At 44.7% G+C, this 16,013-nt stretch overlaps 1 protein-coding gene across 1 annotated transcript in view; it reads right to left on the bottom strand.

Moving 5' to 3' along the window:
* myripb (myosin VIIA and Rab interacting protein b) overlaps nt 1-16,013 on the bottom strand; it is a gene marked incomplete at its 5' end in the record, with an annotated part of 160,646 nt that overhangs the window by 6,372 nt on the left and 138,261 nt on the right. Inside the window, 10 exons of the mRNA XM_080793321.1 lie at nt 2,050-2,112; nt 4,066-4,564; nt 5,452-5,693; nt 7,953-8,105; nt 8,532-8,783; nt 10,334-10,614; nt 10,717-10,879; nt 14,554-14,730; nt 14,946-15,026; nt 15,872-15,969. Coding sequence (XP_080649447.1) covers nt 2,050-2,112; nt 4,066-4,564; nt 5,452-5,693; nt 7,953-8,105; nt 8,532-8,783; nt 10,334-10,614; nt 10,717-10,879; nt 14,554-14,730; nt 14,946-15,026; nt 15,872-15,969 — 2,009 coding nt within the window. The remainder of the gene's footprint in view (nt 1-2,049; nt 2,113-4,065; nt 4,565-5,451; nt 5,694-7,952; nt 8,106-8,531; nt 8,784-10,333; nt 10,615-10,716; nt 10,880-14,553; nt 14,731-14,945; nt 15,027-15,871; nt 15,970-16,013) is intronic.

The following is a 16,013-nucleotide window of genomic DNA, read 5'->3' as shown; positions in this document are numbered from 1 at the left end:
CAAACAAACAAAAAGGGGAAAAAAAGAAAAGAAAAGCTTGCAGTGTATACTGGTGTATTTTGACTGTAAAAGGGGCTAATCTGTGCTCGTGGAACTGTGAGCACAGCATGTGAAGGTGACGGAAAACAAATGTCTAAATAGATGAAAACAGGGGGAGTAGGAAAGAGAGATGGACGTGATTCAATAATGTATTAATCATCAGCGGAAGCTTTGATCATTGAGAGCAGGCGATGCATTGATCCTCTCTCATCTAGCCACGCTAGCTGTTGATGGTCCAAAAAGGCTGGGCCTTTTGGCACGTTGCCACTCTCATGAAACATGAAACAATACAAGATAAGATCAAAATGTTACACACTGTGACATCATGTACTTTCACAGTCTCCCAGTACCACTCATGAGTTACAAAAACACAAGTGAAAAGCAAAGGAGGACTGTGAGATAACGTTATTGACAGGGCAATGTCGATGGAGAAATGGGTCCTTGTTGAGAGCTGGTGCTCTCAATACACTACAAAGAGCAAAGCCAGCGCCATCTGACTACTGTGAGGGATCGGTGTGTAACTAACACAGATTTGAGACAAATCAACAATCTGACACAAAATTGAGTTTCTATCATTTCTGGCATGAATATTTAACTCAATGGAATACGATTAAAGTTATCATCAACTAGCCCTTACCCGTTGTGAGATATTTGCCCCCCCCCCTTGTGGCCACGGGGGGTACTGCGCCCGGGTGCGTTTTAATTCACTAATAAATTCATTATTAATCATTAATGTGTCAAATCGAAAAAAGGGCTCCGTTAAGACCTCCATATGGCCTCAATGCCTGTGTGAAAAGTGATTGGTGCAGGCAATGATGAGATAACATGCTGTTTCTGACACACAGACAGACAGACACACACACAGACACACACACACTCAGACAGACATTGACTGAATTATAGTATGATATGATGATGTGATCTTCTTTCAACCAAAATTATGGAATATTGGGGTGCCGCTGGCCTAGCGGTCCAGGCGGGGTGCCCGCTGGCCTAGCGGTCCAGGCGCATATCCCAATATATTGACAAAGCACTTTGGATGAAGGCACTATACACACAGTACAGTACACGCATCATTTACCATCATGTTAGTTTCCAATGGAAGCTGTGACAACGGACAGAAATAAACCACCGCCATAGAGGTGTCATGTAAGAGAGGAGCATTGGCCTTTGACATGTTAACAATGAACATGAATAATTACAACTATACCCGTTTGAATCATCTTGGCTCAAACGTGTGTGTGTGTGTGTGTGTGTGTGTGTGTGTGTGTGTGTGTGTGTGTGTGTGTAGCTTGCTGCCTGCCTCTATGTAGCCTACTTGATTCTGTCTCTGTATACGGCTTTATGGAATAAAACATAAAAGTACATTATCTATATGAGAGCAACAATCCACGTCTCACGTGTCTTAATGTTAAAAAGCAACAATCCACATCTCATCTGTCTTAAGGTTTAACAATTGAAATCTCCATTTAACATATCGTGCGTGCGTGCGTGCGTGCACAATTGTGTTTGTAAAGATGCTCGTCAAAGCCGGATGCACCACATTGGATTAGAACCAGTAGACTAAGCGTTGCGGTGGTGGTCAGGTACTGCAACACTGCTCCACCCACAGCACCACAAATCTTTCCCTCCTTCCTGTCGTGTCACTGTTGTTTATTGCGAACACAGTGAGCACTTACTATGAGACCTAGCAGATCATGTCTGTGTGTCTGTGTGTGCGTGTGTCCCCCCTTTGTGCCCATATATGGAGCTACGTCCAAAAATGGAGTGTGTTGCATCAATCACAAACAAATCACTCAGCTCCATATATGGGCACAAAGGGCACAGACACACGAACGCATGAGTCATGGTGAATATGTACGAGCTGCGTTCGCTTCCCGCGTTTGCGCGTCTTACTGGTCTGTGTCAGGGGAAATTGCATAGAAGCGTGAGTGTGCCTGAGTGAATGTTCTGATGTGTGAGTCAGTCTTCAAACAGAGCATCTTGCCCAGAGATGCTGCTGGTTCTCACCTGGTGTAAGAGAGAGTTAAGCAACTCAAGCCGCCGTTGTAGTGCCAAGTCCTTCTGTCCCTTCTGACACGCACACACGCACACACACGTATGTACACAGCCCCGCAGGGAAGCATCCAAGGACAGAGTAGACAGCAGAGATGCGAGAGAGAAAGAGAGAGAGAGAGAGAGAATAGAAAGAGAGAAAGAGGACATTGAATGCCACATGGATAAGAGAGGAAGTAGGGGACACAGTGAGCTAAATATCTTTTATGGCAGATTTGATACTTCAGACTTTTCCACTGAACGCAATCTGTTAAGGGAACAATTCAGCAGTAGTGAGTCAATTACTATTACAGAGGAGGAGGTGCGTAGAACCCTCAATAGAATTAACCCACGCAAAGCACCGGGTCCCGATGGGATAAGGGGTTATGTGCTTAAGGAGTGTAGGGAGCAGCTCAGCCCTGTACTGAGACACATGTTCCAGGTATCGCTAGATACACACTATATACCAAAAGCGTGGAAGACCTCGCTTATAGTTCCAGTGCCGAAAATGTCTAATCCCAAAGTCCTTAACGACTATCGGCCAGTTGCCTTGACATCATTGTTAATAAAAAGCTTGGAGCGCATTATCTTAAATAACCTCCTTAATAATGTGCAACATGAAATGGACCCCTTGCAATTTGCATATAGAAAGGGGAGGGGCACTGATGATGCTCTTCTTCTTATGCTTAATAAAATCTACTACCATCTAGATAAACCTCAAAAGAAACGATATGCTCGAGTACTCTTTGTAGACTTCTCCTCTGCGTTTAACACAATGAGACCTCATATTTTGATGAGGAAACTATTTGATATGGGTGTTAACACCAATATCATCAGGTGGGTGGAGTCATTCCTGACTGAGCGGGTACAACAGGTCAAGGTGAATAAAGCAATATCTCTCCCCATTACGACCAACACGGGGGCTCCACAAGGGAGCGTGATTTCACCAGTACTGTTCACGCTGTACACAAGCGACTGTAGGAGTGAGTCAGATAACACCTGTATTGTTAAATTCGCAGACGACACAGCTATTGTTGGTCTGATTGAGGATGATGAGATAAGCTATAGAAGAACAGTGGACGAGTTTGCCGGTTGGTGCAGGAGTAACTCCCTCCAGCTTAATATCAAAAAAACTAAGGAGGTCATATTGGACCTTAGGACTGGTGCCCATGCACACCAGGAAATAGTCATTGGTGGGGATGGGGTAGTGATGGTGGACGAATATAAGTACTTGGGTACAACGATTGATTCCAAGCTGACATGGAATTCCAACACTCATTCCATCTACAAGAAAGGTCAGCAGAGGCTGCATTTTATGCGCAGACTGAGACAGTATAACGTTGAAAAAAATATCATGGCACTCTTTCATCGATCCTTTGTGGAGAGTGCATTGACATTTTGTTTTGTTTCATGGTATGGCTCATTATCACTGGTTAATAAGAACAAACTCCATAAAATCATCAGCGTGTCCAGCAAAATAGCTGGGGTACGATTTGAGAGTATGACCTCAATGTATGAGACCCGGGTACTCAGGAAGGGGAAAGCCATTACTAGGGACAACACACACCCGTTACACAGCCAATACCATCTTTTACCATCAGGGCGACGGTATATGGTACCTTCCCTGCAGGCTAGGGCCTCAAGATCATTTGTTCCCATAAGTATAGGACTTATGAACAAGCAGGCCCCATCTCAGTTCCGTGTGATGTGATGCCTCTTGGAACTATGACTGGTGGCCTTCTGTTGGCACTGTTTCTTTATTGTCTATGTACTGTCTGTGATCTGTTTGTTTGCATGTTTTATGTATATCCTGATGACTGCTGTGCACAAAACAAATTTCCGAAAGGACAAATAAAGTATCTATCTATCTATCTATCTAGTGAGGATGGGTTAGAAGACAGAGGAGGAAGAAGAGATGACAAAGACAACACACAGACTAGCCGCCAAACATTTGGTGAAGACAGACAGATAATCACATTTAACATATCTCACCTGTCCATCCAACAGCGCCCCCTCCAGAGGAGATGGGGTAACAGCAGGGGAACTGGCGCTGGAGCCGCTCCTCCTCTCCCCCCGTGCTCTCCGCTCTGCTCCCTCCTCCACTTCTCGTTTCTGTTGTCTCTTGCTTTGCCTGCCTCCCTCTGTCCTGCTCCCCTCGCCTCCTCGCTTCTCCACCTTGTCATTGGCCTCCTCCTCAGAGCCCTTCCCTCCTCCTCCTCTCTCCAGCCTCTGCACCCTCGCTCTGACCTCCACGCTTGCTTGCTCTGCCGTTTCGCCGCTTCTTTGTCCCTCCCTGCTGCTCGACCTGTCCCGCGGTCTCCCGCCCGCCTCGAGCTGGCTTCTGTCTCTGCCGTTGAGCCTGGACGCGTCCCTGTGTGTGGGTTTGTCGTCCTCAGAGGAACTGTCTTCGTCCTGGCTGCTGGCCCGGCTGGCCAGGCGGCTGAGTTTGGAGTGGAGCTCTTCTTCCCGGGGGTGCCCTGGTCCTGGACTGCTGGTGGGGGAGATTATGGTTTATTATAAGTAGGGCAGGAGCCTATCTCCTGTTTCTGTAGCGTGAGGCAGCTTGATGTACAAGTACACCCCCTGGACATGACGCTAGTATGTCGCAGGGACTTACCCCCAATCCAACCCTTGATGCTGAGTGTCAAGCAGGGAGGCACTGGGTCTTTGGTATGACGCGGCCGGGGATCGAACCCCGACCTCCCAGTCTCAGGGCGGACACTCTAACCACAAGGCCACTGAGCTGGTATGGCAAAACTAACGAAATAAGCTCAATTGGAAGGGAAAAAAAGAAAAGCAAAACAAGAACTAACTGAAATTGTATTGTGTTTTCTTTCTTTGGGTGTTTTGAGTGGATATGAAATCTTATGTTCCAATATTTTTTAGCTGTACCAGTTTTAAGCATGGCGTCACACTGTAACATGTCGACGCTTGTTGACTTTCACCCCTGATTACCATTTTCATGGAGGGACAGACAGTAGGCTGACAGGAAATGGGGAGAGAGATGGGGGGGAAGACATGCAGTGAAGGCCGTCAAACCCGCGGCACACTGCCAGACTGGATTACCAGCAAAGGTGCCTGGACCACTGAGCCACGGCCCAGGCCTAGCACTTTTTTTTAAAAGGCTAAACTAAAACGAATAATTTTCCACAGCTAAAAACGAAACTAGCAAGCCACATCTTTTCCTATATTCAGCTATAGTGTAGATTTTCGTCTTACACAAACATTAAATTGACAATGAATGGAGAATTTACGTCATATTTGCAAATAGCAAATCGGCTATTTTTGTCCTACACAATTCTCATTGACAATGAATGGATGTTGTACGATGATAAGAGCTCCCCTCACTTCACAAATATAATAAACTCCTATAATAACCTGGGGGGAGAGTAGCAGGGACCAGGGGGGGTCAGGGAGGGGGCCCCCTCCGAGGGGCTGGGGGCCACAGAGTTAGGCGCCAGAGTGCCCAGGTCCTCAGGGGTTATGGCGTCGGACGTGGAAGTGTCTGGGACAGCAGTGAGTGCTGGATTATTGGGGACATCAGGGACGCTGTCAGGACCCGACTGCTCCTCACTAGAACTCCTCTTCAGCAACGCATCGAGCAGGAAGTCACTGTCCTCCTATAACAGAGACATACAGAGAGAGAGAGAGAGAGAGAGAGAGAGAGAGAGAGAGAGAGAGAGACAGCCAGTCATAGATAGACAGAGAGGGAGAGCAGAAACAGAAGACAGGGGAATTAAGGAATACAGCAAGAAAGTTCAAAAAATTGCTAACAACACGAGGAAGCATCCAGTGCTATAGAGAGAGAGAGAGAGAGAGAGAGAGAGAGAGATTACTCCAAAACATTCTCTAAAACAGAAGGATGATGAGTTGCTTCCCTCTAGTGGTGAAAATATATTCTACAATAAAGTCAATGACCTGAACACAAAATCACGAAATTGTAGACAGACGTTCAAATAATGTATTGTTTAATATAATAAAAGTGAATTACCAATGCCCAATAGAAGCAGTGTACCTTTCAGCTCGAGACCCAAAGGGTCTTAACCTGACTCCGCCAGATTGCGGCAGTATTGAGTTCACAAGTTCCCTCCTGCCTGCATCTGGTCTCTCTCAAGCAGAAACGATAAACCGGAAGCAGCGGGACAAAAATGATGATATCTCCATAATAATTTCGAGTTGTAGTCTTGTTAGGTTGTGTTTACATTTGCACTGTGGCAGCGCTTCAATACGTCATCAATATCGCGTTGATCCCGCCTCTAGCGGCCGCATACGGCCGCATATCTCTCCAGTCAGAAATGGCTCGGAGTACATCGTCTCTGCCCGAGAGAGACCAGATGGGAGCAGGAGGAGGAACTCACTGCCGCCACCAGCTGGCGGAGTCAGGTTACAAGGGTCTCCCTCGGACCTACAAATACATTATACATGAACTAGCCTATTATAGGAATACTTTTGACTACATTATTTAAAAAAAGTTTCTATCAAATACTCACCCCATGAAGCCTTGTATTCATGGAGATTTCTGTGTTTTTGTCGCATTCCTGACACAATAATTCAATAATTAAGTTTACCTATACGTACTAGTGGTGGATAGATGGACTGTGTGTGTGTACCAGTGGTACAGTATTAGTTTACCCACACTAGTGGATAGACTGTCCAGACTGAATGTGTACAGTACACAGCATAAGTTTACCCATAGGCCTACTAGTGGATATAGACAGACTGCATGTGGTACAGTATAAGTGTACCTGTACTAGTGGATAGATGAGCTGTGTGTGGTACAGTATAGGTTTACCTGTACTAGTGGATAGATGGGCTGTGTGTGGTACAGTATAAGTTTACCTGTACTAGTGGATAGATGGGCTGTGTGTGGTACAGTATAGGTTTACCTGTACTAGTGGATAGATGGGCTGTGTGTGGTACAGTATAGGTTTACCTGTACTAGTGGATAGATGGGCTGTGTGTGGTACAGTATAGGTTTACCTGTACTAGTGGATAGATGGGCTGTGTGTGGTACAGTATAGGTTTACCTGTACTAGTGGATAGATGGGCTGTGTGTGGTACAGTATAAGTGTACCTGTACTAGTGGATAGATGGGCTGTGTGTGGTACAGTATAGGTTTACCTGTACTAGTGGATAGATGGGCTGTGTGTGGTACAGTATAAGTGTACCTGTACTAGTGGATAGATGGGCTGTGTGTGGTACAGTATAGGTTTACCTGTACTAGTGGATAGATGGGCTGTGTGTGGTACAGTATAGGTTTACCTGTACTAGTGGATAGATGGGCTGTGTGTGGTACAGTATAAGTTTACCTGTACTAGTGGATAGATGGGCTGTGTGTGGTACAGTATAGGTTTACCTGTACTAGTGGATAGATGGGCTGTGTGTGGTACAGTATAAGTTTACCTGTACTAGTGGATAAATGGGCTGTGTGTGGTACAGTATAGGTTTACCTGTACTAGTGGATAGTTGGGCTGTGTGTGGTACACTAGTATAGGTTTACCTGTACTAGTGGATAGATGGGCTGTGTGTGGTACAGTATAGGTTTACCTGTACTAGTGGATAGATGGGCTGTGTGTGGTACAGTATAAGTGTACCTGTACTAGTGGATAAATGGGCTGTGTGTGGTACAGTATAGGTTTACCTGTACTAGTGGATAGATGGGCTGTGTGTGGTACAGTATAGGTTTACCTGTACTAGTGGATAGATGGGCTGTGTGTGGTACACTAGTATAGGTTTACCTGTACTAGTGGATAGATGGGCTGTGTGTGGTACAGTATAGGTTTACCTGTACTAGTGGATAGATGGACTGTGTGTGGTACAGTATAGGTTTACCTGTACTATTGGATAGATGGGCTGTGTGTGGTACAGTATAAGTTTACCTGTACTATTGGATAGATGGGCTGTGTGTGACTCTGGCTTACAGTCCTGTCCTGTTCTGCTGGCGACCCTCTCCTGCTCTTCCTGCGTCTCCGTGACCTTCGCACATGACCTTCATTGTGTCTCTCCTCGGCCTCGCTGCTGTCTCCCAACACCTGAAGGTGAATGTATATCACTTTCACTTTACAATTAGGACAAGAGTCGCAATACTTTATCGTTTAATCCAGTGGTTCCCAAAGTAGGGGGTCCGGGCGGGGACCCCCAGGGTCCTTAAAGGGGCTCCCCGGCAAAATTAGTTAATATGACAAAATCTAAAATCTAAATCAGTTTAATCACCTATACCCTATCGGCTATTTGATAAAAGCTGATGTGCTATTTTCAAAACATCACACAAATTTGGAACATTTTAACAACACAAATCTTGTATTAAATGTTTTGGTCTGCGGCCAAATACAGTCAATTTGAATTTGGGGGGGTACAGTATTATAGAACCATACATGATATTAATATAACACTTTATAATAGATATATTGTTAATGCAACAGTTAGTGTTAACAGTAGCGAAGGTGGGGACGAATGACCTTGGGGTTAAAGTTGACGTCCAGTGTGTCTGGGTGCAGCGGGTGTGGAGGGACGTTGTGGTGGTGGTGGTGGTGGTGGTAGAGGGCCTGGTGCTGGGGGTGGAGGTGGGTCTCCGTCTTCAGCAGGTTGTGGGGAGACCTGCAGCGCCGCGCGGCGGAGGAGGACACCACGGACGACGAGGCCTCCGAGTCCGAGTTGAGGGTCTCCGTGTTGGTGTACTGACCCGACGACGGAGAGGTGACCGGAAGGTGCTGGGTAGACAAGAGTTATTATACGTTATTATGGAGAGAATTACATTCAGCTTTAGAGGTCAAGTTGAAGTCTTCACAGATAACTGGTTTAGATGGATTACTCGTGTCTCTAACATAAGACCTGATTTTGTTTAAATTCAGTTAAATCTGTTTAACCTGTAGAAGCAGATGCACCTGTTTGGGGTGATGTATTATGATCATCAATAGAGAAGAGAGGCAGATATCTCCCCTTGTGTGTATTGTACGTATATTGTCTTGTTTTGTTTTGTTTCTGTTGTATGTATTGTCAATTGTCATAGTCGTTTCGTTTACATGTATGTTTGATTAAAATTCAATAAAAAGTAGAATAAAAATAATAAAAAAATAAAAACAATAGTTATTATAGGAGTTATAACGAAAACTAACGAAAAGCTTTCCCGTTCTACCCCGAATTTGAAACCAGCAGGTCTCCTGTGCAAGAGCTGAAATATTTTACAAAGCATGCCCGCTTGCTTACGGGAGCAACTGGATTTTGACCTTCAGGTCAATGTTCGTTTCAAACCAGAAACAGAGTCGTGTCAAAGGTGGTGTCCAAGCTAGACACAGGATCTAAATGTCTCCATAGGGCATAGCAGTCGGCAGGGTTTTCTGGCACCACTGAAAAATCTGCCATTCATTTTTACAAAAATATTTATTTATATCAATTATTTTAAGCCTAGAATCAAGCCATCCAGGATCCTGGTGAATCATGACCATAAAACCTTTGATATTTTGAAAACAAAGCATGTTTATTAAATGTAGTATAGTAGTATAGTAGTATACATTTATAATTAAATATTCATTTTTTTCCTTCTTCGCAGAATCTAAGGTATTATGGTCATGAATCACCAGGATCCTGGATGGCTTGATTCTAGGCTTAAAATAATTCCAATCAAATCCAATCCACTTTATTTATGAAGCACATTTTACAATTTAAGTTTTACAAAAGTGCAAAATGAAAGCAATAAGGTACACCCGCACACTGTGTATCTGCTCGGCATAAGATTATTGTTTTATTTAATGAAGCAACGTTTCGGTCCCTCCGGACCTTCCACAGGCACAAAGTGCTGTACAGAAAAATTAAACTAAATACACTGTAGCTAAAGCACAGAAAACAACAGCAAGAACACACAGAACAAACAATACAAAAACAGAGACACAAAACATGGACCATAGAAAGTTAACGGTGTTAAAAGCCAAGGTATAAAGGTGGGTCTTTAGGCAGGATTTAAAAGTCTTGATGGAGGGGGCCAGTTTGAATGAATGGCAGGTTTTTTCAGCTGTGCCAGAAAACCACGCCCACTGCTATGCCCTATAGAAGAGCAGGGAGACCAAAAACAACCACCGCAATTGTATGTTATATTGTATTAACATACTCTACTCTACCATACATATTGGACTATGTTTCCTATTCTTCTGAGCATGTAGAATCTAGCCCTTGACTACCCCATATCACAATACTAAACTAACACGAAAACTAATAAAATCTAAACAAACACGAAGCCTTGAAAAGAGAGGGTTAGGGTTACAACCTGGGTGTACGTCCACTCGGGGTCATGCTGTGAGTCTGTGTAGTAGGTCTCGTCGGACAGCTTGCGGCGAAACTGCCGCAGCGCCGCCACCCAGCCGCCCTCGTCATCGCCGCCTTCCGAGTCGGAGCCCATCTCGTCGTAGGCGGAGACGACGCCGGACTCCTTCTCCAGAACGCTGTACGCCAGGCTCTTCCTCTTGGCCAGCAGGCTGGGCCGCGAAAGCTGTGAGCTCGGCAGGGCGATCCAGTTGCCATCCGGGCTCTGGAGCACCGAGGACGCGCCTGGGAGCGGGTCACAATGGATTATAACAAATCATCTGTTGCATTGGGGCAATGTAGAAACATAGACAATGTAGAAAACACAAAGCATTGTGGGGTTCTTACAGGAGTTGTCCAGGCGGTCCATGCTCTTCCAGGTGGGCAGAGAGGCAGCCTTGGGCTCCCTCTTCAGAGACGCGTATTCCTGGAAGCTCCCAACAGCACCCACCTCCCCTGGGCCTTTCTCCGGGGAGTCGTCACTGGTGAGGGAGAAGGCGGAACGGGACCGCTGCAGTGTAGAAACACATACGCACATTTGAGGAGTTTTATTTATGTTCACATTGTGCTTAAAAAAATCAAGTATAACGTCTTAATTGGTTAATGTAGCCTATGTTTTGTAATAATAATCTAGATCTATACAAAGAAACCTGTAACTACAGTTTTCAACTAATTGTAGTGGAGTAAAAAGTAGAATAATTTCGCTCTGAGAAAAATGTACCTACTCAGGTAAAAAGTACAGTGCTTGAGTATGTTGTTATTTCCTCTGAGATAACAGTGCTGCATCCTGCATGGACAAAAATGTACTGCTTCACTCATCTCACCAGCAGGGGGAGCTGGAATTCAACTAACTGCGCTTGCAGGAAAGCATCTTGTGCGTGCGTGCGTGCCTGCGTGTGTGCCTGCGTGCGTGCGTGCGTGCCTGCGTGCGTGCGTGCGTGCAAGGAACCTTTAACTGTGGGTTATAAATATTGAACCAATGAAAAGTATCAACTGAATCCGTGTTCCAATGGATTGGATCCATTGGAACACGGATTATCTTTTTCATTGGCTGAGAATTAAGTGTTTTGGACAGCGACGATGCCATGATGCTGGAAGGTTTTTTGTTAAGTGTAATTTTGTGTGATTGACGCTGTCACTGTGTGAACTGTACATGCACTGTGAAGGCAAAGCCTCTGGTAGTACACCAACAACTAATGTACTAACATTTACCAACAAATATTATCTGACACGTTGGTCCACAGGCATTGTGGGACGTTGAAGCTGGCATCCATGACTTTGTGTGTGTGAATAAAATGTTATTTTAACGCAGTGGTTCTCAAAACGATTTAGTGTCAAGGACCCCCAAATTAATACTTATTTGGCCGCAGACCACCATCTGAAAATATTTTATGCCAGGGACCTCCAAGCCACTGATACTGGGACATAGCACTTTGCAGCTTTTACAAACCCATAGAGATACATGCACATAGATATTTATAAGCCCCTCAAGTGCAGTATAGGACCATTATACAAACTGTTATCCTGTCCGTCTTACCATTGCTGCTATTCTCTCATTATTATTTTTATGTTATTTCTTTGTCATAGTTTATTATTGCCGCTACAATGTCTGAGGAACCAGAATAAATTGTAATTGTACACAAGATGTAACAATTCAAATCGTGAATCTTGAATGTTCCTGTTTAGTGAGGTATTTAAGTAATTAATGATATTGTTTATTATTGATGCTATAATGTCTGAGGAACCAGAATAAAGTAATTGTACACAAGATGTAACAATTCAAATCTTGAATGTTCCCGTTTAGTGAGGTATTAAGTAATTAATGAACACTGAAATATCTCTCTCTCGTGCCAAAGCTCTTTGCCAGAGCAGTAGTAGTTTCTTTCATTTTTGGCAGGTAAGAACATTAAGTTCCCCCAAATTCACAATTTGTACTTAATAAGAACCATAAATCTGTGAGAGGCTTAAATCCTATTATAGAATATTATCTTGACAGAAAGCCACGGCCTTAAACAATGGCCTCTTACACTGGGTGTAAATCTGAAGCTTAAAGTGCCCCATTATGAACACACAGCTCGCTAATTGTTCTCTCTGTTATTAATGGCAACACAATAACAGCTAATATGAAATGTTAATTACCATGCTCACAGCAACGGAGGTCATGCTATTGTAATCACTGTGTGTGTGTGTGTGTGTGTGTGTGTGTGTGTGTGCGTTCATGAATGATGGAATCTGACAATGTGCTCTTTGCACCTTCGTCTTGTGTACAACGTGCTGCTATTCCTTTTGCACCATAATGTCTAATATACATGTACACTGTACTTGCTGCTATGTTGATGCAACTCATACATACTATACCGGGTGGATATGCTACAGCTGCTGTATATGTGTGTACATTATCTATAAAAAACATATATTATATTAATGTTTTTCTTGCTCCCCTGTCTCTCCTTCCTTTCTTCTTATCTTCTTTTTGGAAATAGCAAAACACGATGGAGCTCGCACAAAAACAAATTTTGTTTTGTTTCGTGATGTGATGTGACAATGAACCTGAATTGTGTGAATCAATCATCTAGGCTGCACCAGAGCCATAGAGTAAGACAGTTAGGACATTGAGGGGCACCAGAGCCATAGAGTAAGACAGAGTTAGGACATTGAGGCAGAAAACTGAGCGCTCGAGCGCTGTTCATACAGCCTGAACAGGGACAAGCTGGAGTTTGAAATACATAGTTTTCAACTAAAGTCTCTGTAATGTTTATGTTGTACTATTACTAAAATACAATCTAAAATAAAGGGATTTAAGATCATTAAAGCTGGGCTGATGCCTGAGTCCAATGCATTTCTGTCCAACTTCCGGACAAGAAGTATATGTAGAAGATTGGACTGGCCCCATGAAGTGAACGGAGTTGTCGTAACTCTGTCTTACTCTATGACTCTGGGCTGCACTGAAGAGATGATTAACTGGGGGGGAAAACGGTCAAAGTCACAATGAAGGTCAAGTTCAAAATGACATACAGTACCAGAAATCAGAAATAACTCGAACTAACCCTAACCCTTGTACTCCCGGTTGTGTTGTTTGTTTTAATTACAACTGTTAACACAAAATATTGATGGAAAATAGCACACATACTGTACACAAAGATTCAACCAGGCAATTAAACGAGCTGGTGTGTCAGCCTCAGGGGTGTGTTTGTGTTTGTGTGTGTGTGTGTGTGTGTGTGTGTGTGTGTGTGTGTGTGTGTGTGTGTGTGTGTGCGTGCGCATAGTGCGTGTGTGCACGAGTGTGTGCATGAGTGTATGCGCCGTTGGCTGTTTGTAGTTCCTGAAATGTGGGTCATCCAAACAAGAGCATGAAAGGAAAATGCCTGGCCTACGTACATATGGGGAGGCGGAGCTGAGCAGAATGAAAAGGAAAACAGCGGGTGGAGCGCAGCTCAGCTTGTAGTAAGCTCTGTTAGATCATGTATCCAACTTGTTGGTGGCAGCCGTACAGCTGCCGTGTTCAGTGGTCAGATGAGTGGGCCGCGAACGCTTTTGAGATTTTCAAGTGGGCCCTCAGCCCTGATCCAGAAAAGGTTTAGATTTTCGAACTTAAATGCAAGCTGCATGCGTGTATACAGTCTTAATGCTTGTGTCTCCGCCAGGCCGAAGGCGTGGCCGAGAGAGACTATGTTTTGCCCCCTGTCCTTCCGTCCGTCCGGTCGGCCGGATCAACGGGCTGGATGACAAAGCAGAACATCTGGCCCACATCAGCCTGTTATAGTGCCACCAGGAGGCTGTGCGTGCAAAGAAATATAAAATGTCTTTGCACGCACACTCCCTAGAGGCCAAAGAAAAACCTTTGGTCTGCATTTTTCAACATTGCCCTGTTAAAGAGCCACCAGGAGGCCAATTTTGACAAAACTATTTTTTTGATATTACTCCTACAGATTTTGTCCAAACATCACGCAAATCTGTACACATAATCTCTATAGTCATGTGATCAACACGGAGGTATCTAGCGACTAGTTACTAGTAGATACCAATTAATTCCTCCCCACATACTTCTGTGTGTTGCTACCCTACTGACTCTCCTGCCAGTGAGTAGCTCCCCCCCCCCCCCCCCAACGCTCCATGCTGACAGGTGCCAAATATATACAGTATATACAGTACGTGCAGTGACAAACATCTGGTCTACATACTGACCCACAGAGTGGAGGAGGAGGTCTTGAGCTGGTCCTGGGCTCCCTGGGAGGAGGAAGTGTGAGGCTGGGACTCCTGGGAGGGAGATGGCAGGTTGGCAGGTTGACTCAGAGACTGATGCAGGGGCCAGACCAACTCATACTCTGTCTGCATCTCAGAACGCTTCCTCCTCTGGATGATCTGAAAGACATACGTACATTGATCCATGTTCACACGGCGGCCATTTCGCCATTATGTCAAATTACCTCGTGTATGCCTTTTGCACCAGCACATTTTGTAAACCACCATTAGCTACGCTTGTCCTCCTTTGAGACAAACAGACTTTGATAGTATATAGAGTTTTCCTGTTATGTTGAAATGTAACTTGACAAGTGAATAAAAGAAACACAGCCTACCTTTTGCACAATGGTTGTGGCGAGTTCCTCTATAAGCTCTTCTTTGTGGTCCCGTAGATACCGAGCCTCATTCTGCTTCTCCTGCACGCACACGCACACACACACACACACACACACACACACACACACACACACACACACACACACACACACACACACACAGTCACAGTCACACACACAATCACACACGTCAAAGCTTTCTCAAAGTGGCTGTGAATTACCAAGAGGCTTTTGGCTTGAGTTTCAATGAGAAAACCACGGCTGCATCTCTCTGATATGAAGACCATGAAAGAGGAGAGAGGAGTGAAAACCAGGAGAGAGGAGAGAGGAGAGGAAGTTAAGCCCAGCAAATGCTTCGTGTTAAGCCCAACAAATGCTTCATCGTACATCAATGTCGCACGATGAAAACAGCTGATATCCACGGCGTGCTGTGGGCTTGTGTATCGGCTGTTTTCGCATCACGGCACTGGTGTACTATACAGAGCATAAATGAAGCATGCGTGACAGAGAGAGGGGGTTGTGTGTGTGTGTGTGTGTGTGTGTGTGTGTGTGTATGTTGGGGGGGGGTGTAAGAATGAGAGACAATTCCGTTTTTTGATAATGTATGTGGGGTCTTTTTCTGCCTTAATTGATACAATAGTTCACAGTGAAGAGAGACAGGGAACATGGGACAGAAGGTCGTGCAGTGGCATGCAGCAAAAGTCCATCAGGCTCTGGAATGGAACCAAGGACTGTCAGGAAACAGGGCATTATGTGGTTTTACACCTTAACCGCTCCGCTGTCGGCACCCCAATTCAATTAGATTCCATTCAATTCAAAGGGCCTTCATTCGCATGAGAAAACATACACTTACATTGCCACATTGAAAGTGGGACAAAACAATTGAAAACAAAATCATCATCATGTAAAATGAATGTTTGTCTCACCAAGCTGTCACTGAACTCCTCCGCTTTGGCGATGGCTTCCTCTATGGCCTCCTCAGCCACCCGCAGTGCAACTGTGAGCGTCTCTGCCATGCTGTGTCCTGAGATCGCACACGCACACACACACACACACACGCACACGCAC

This window comes from Protomyctophum bolini, assembly GCF_963924005.1.
Source record: "Protomyctophum bolini genome assembly, chromosome: 21".
NCBI classification, from domain to species: Eukaryota; Metazoa; Chordata; class Actinopteri; order Myctophiformes; family Myctophidae; genus Protomyctophum; species Protomyctophum bolini.
Note: the sequence above shows the minus strand (reverse complement) of the source record. Positions and strands in the feature narration are given on the sequence as shown.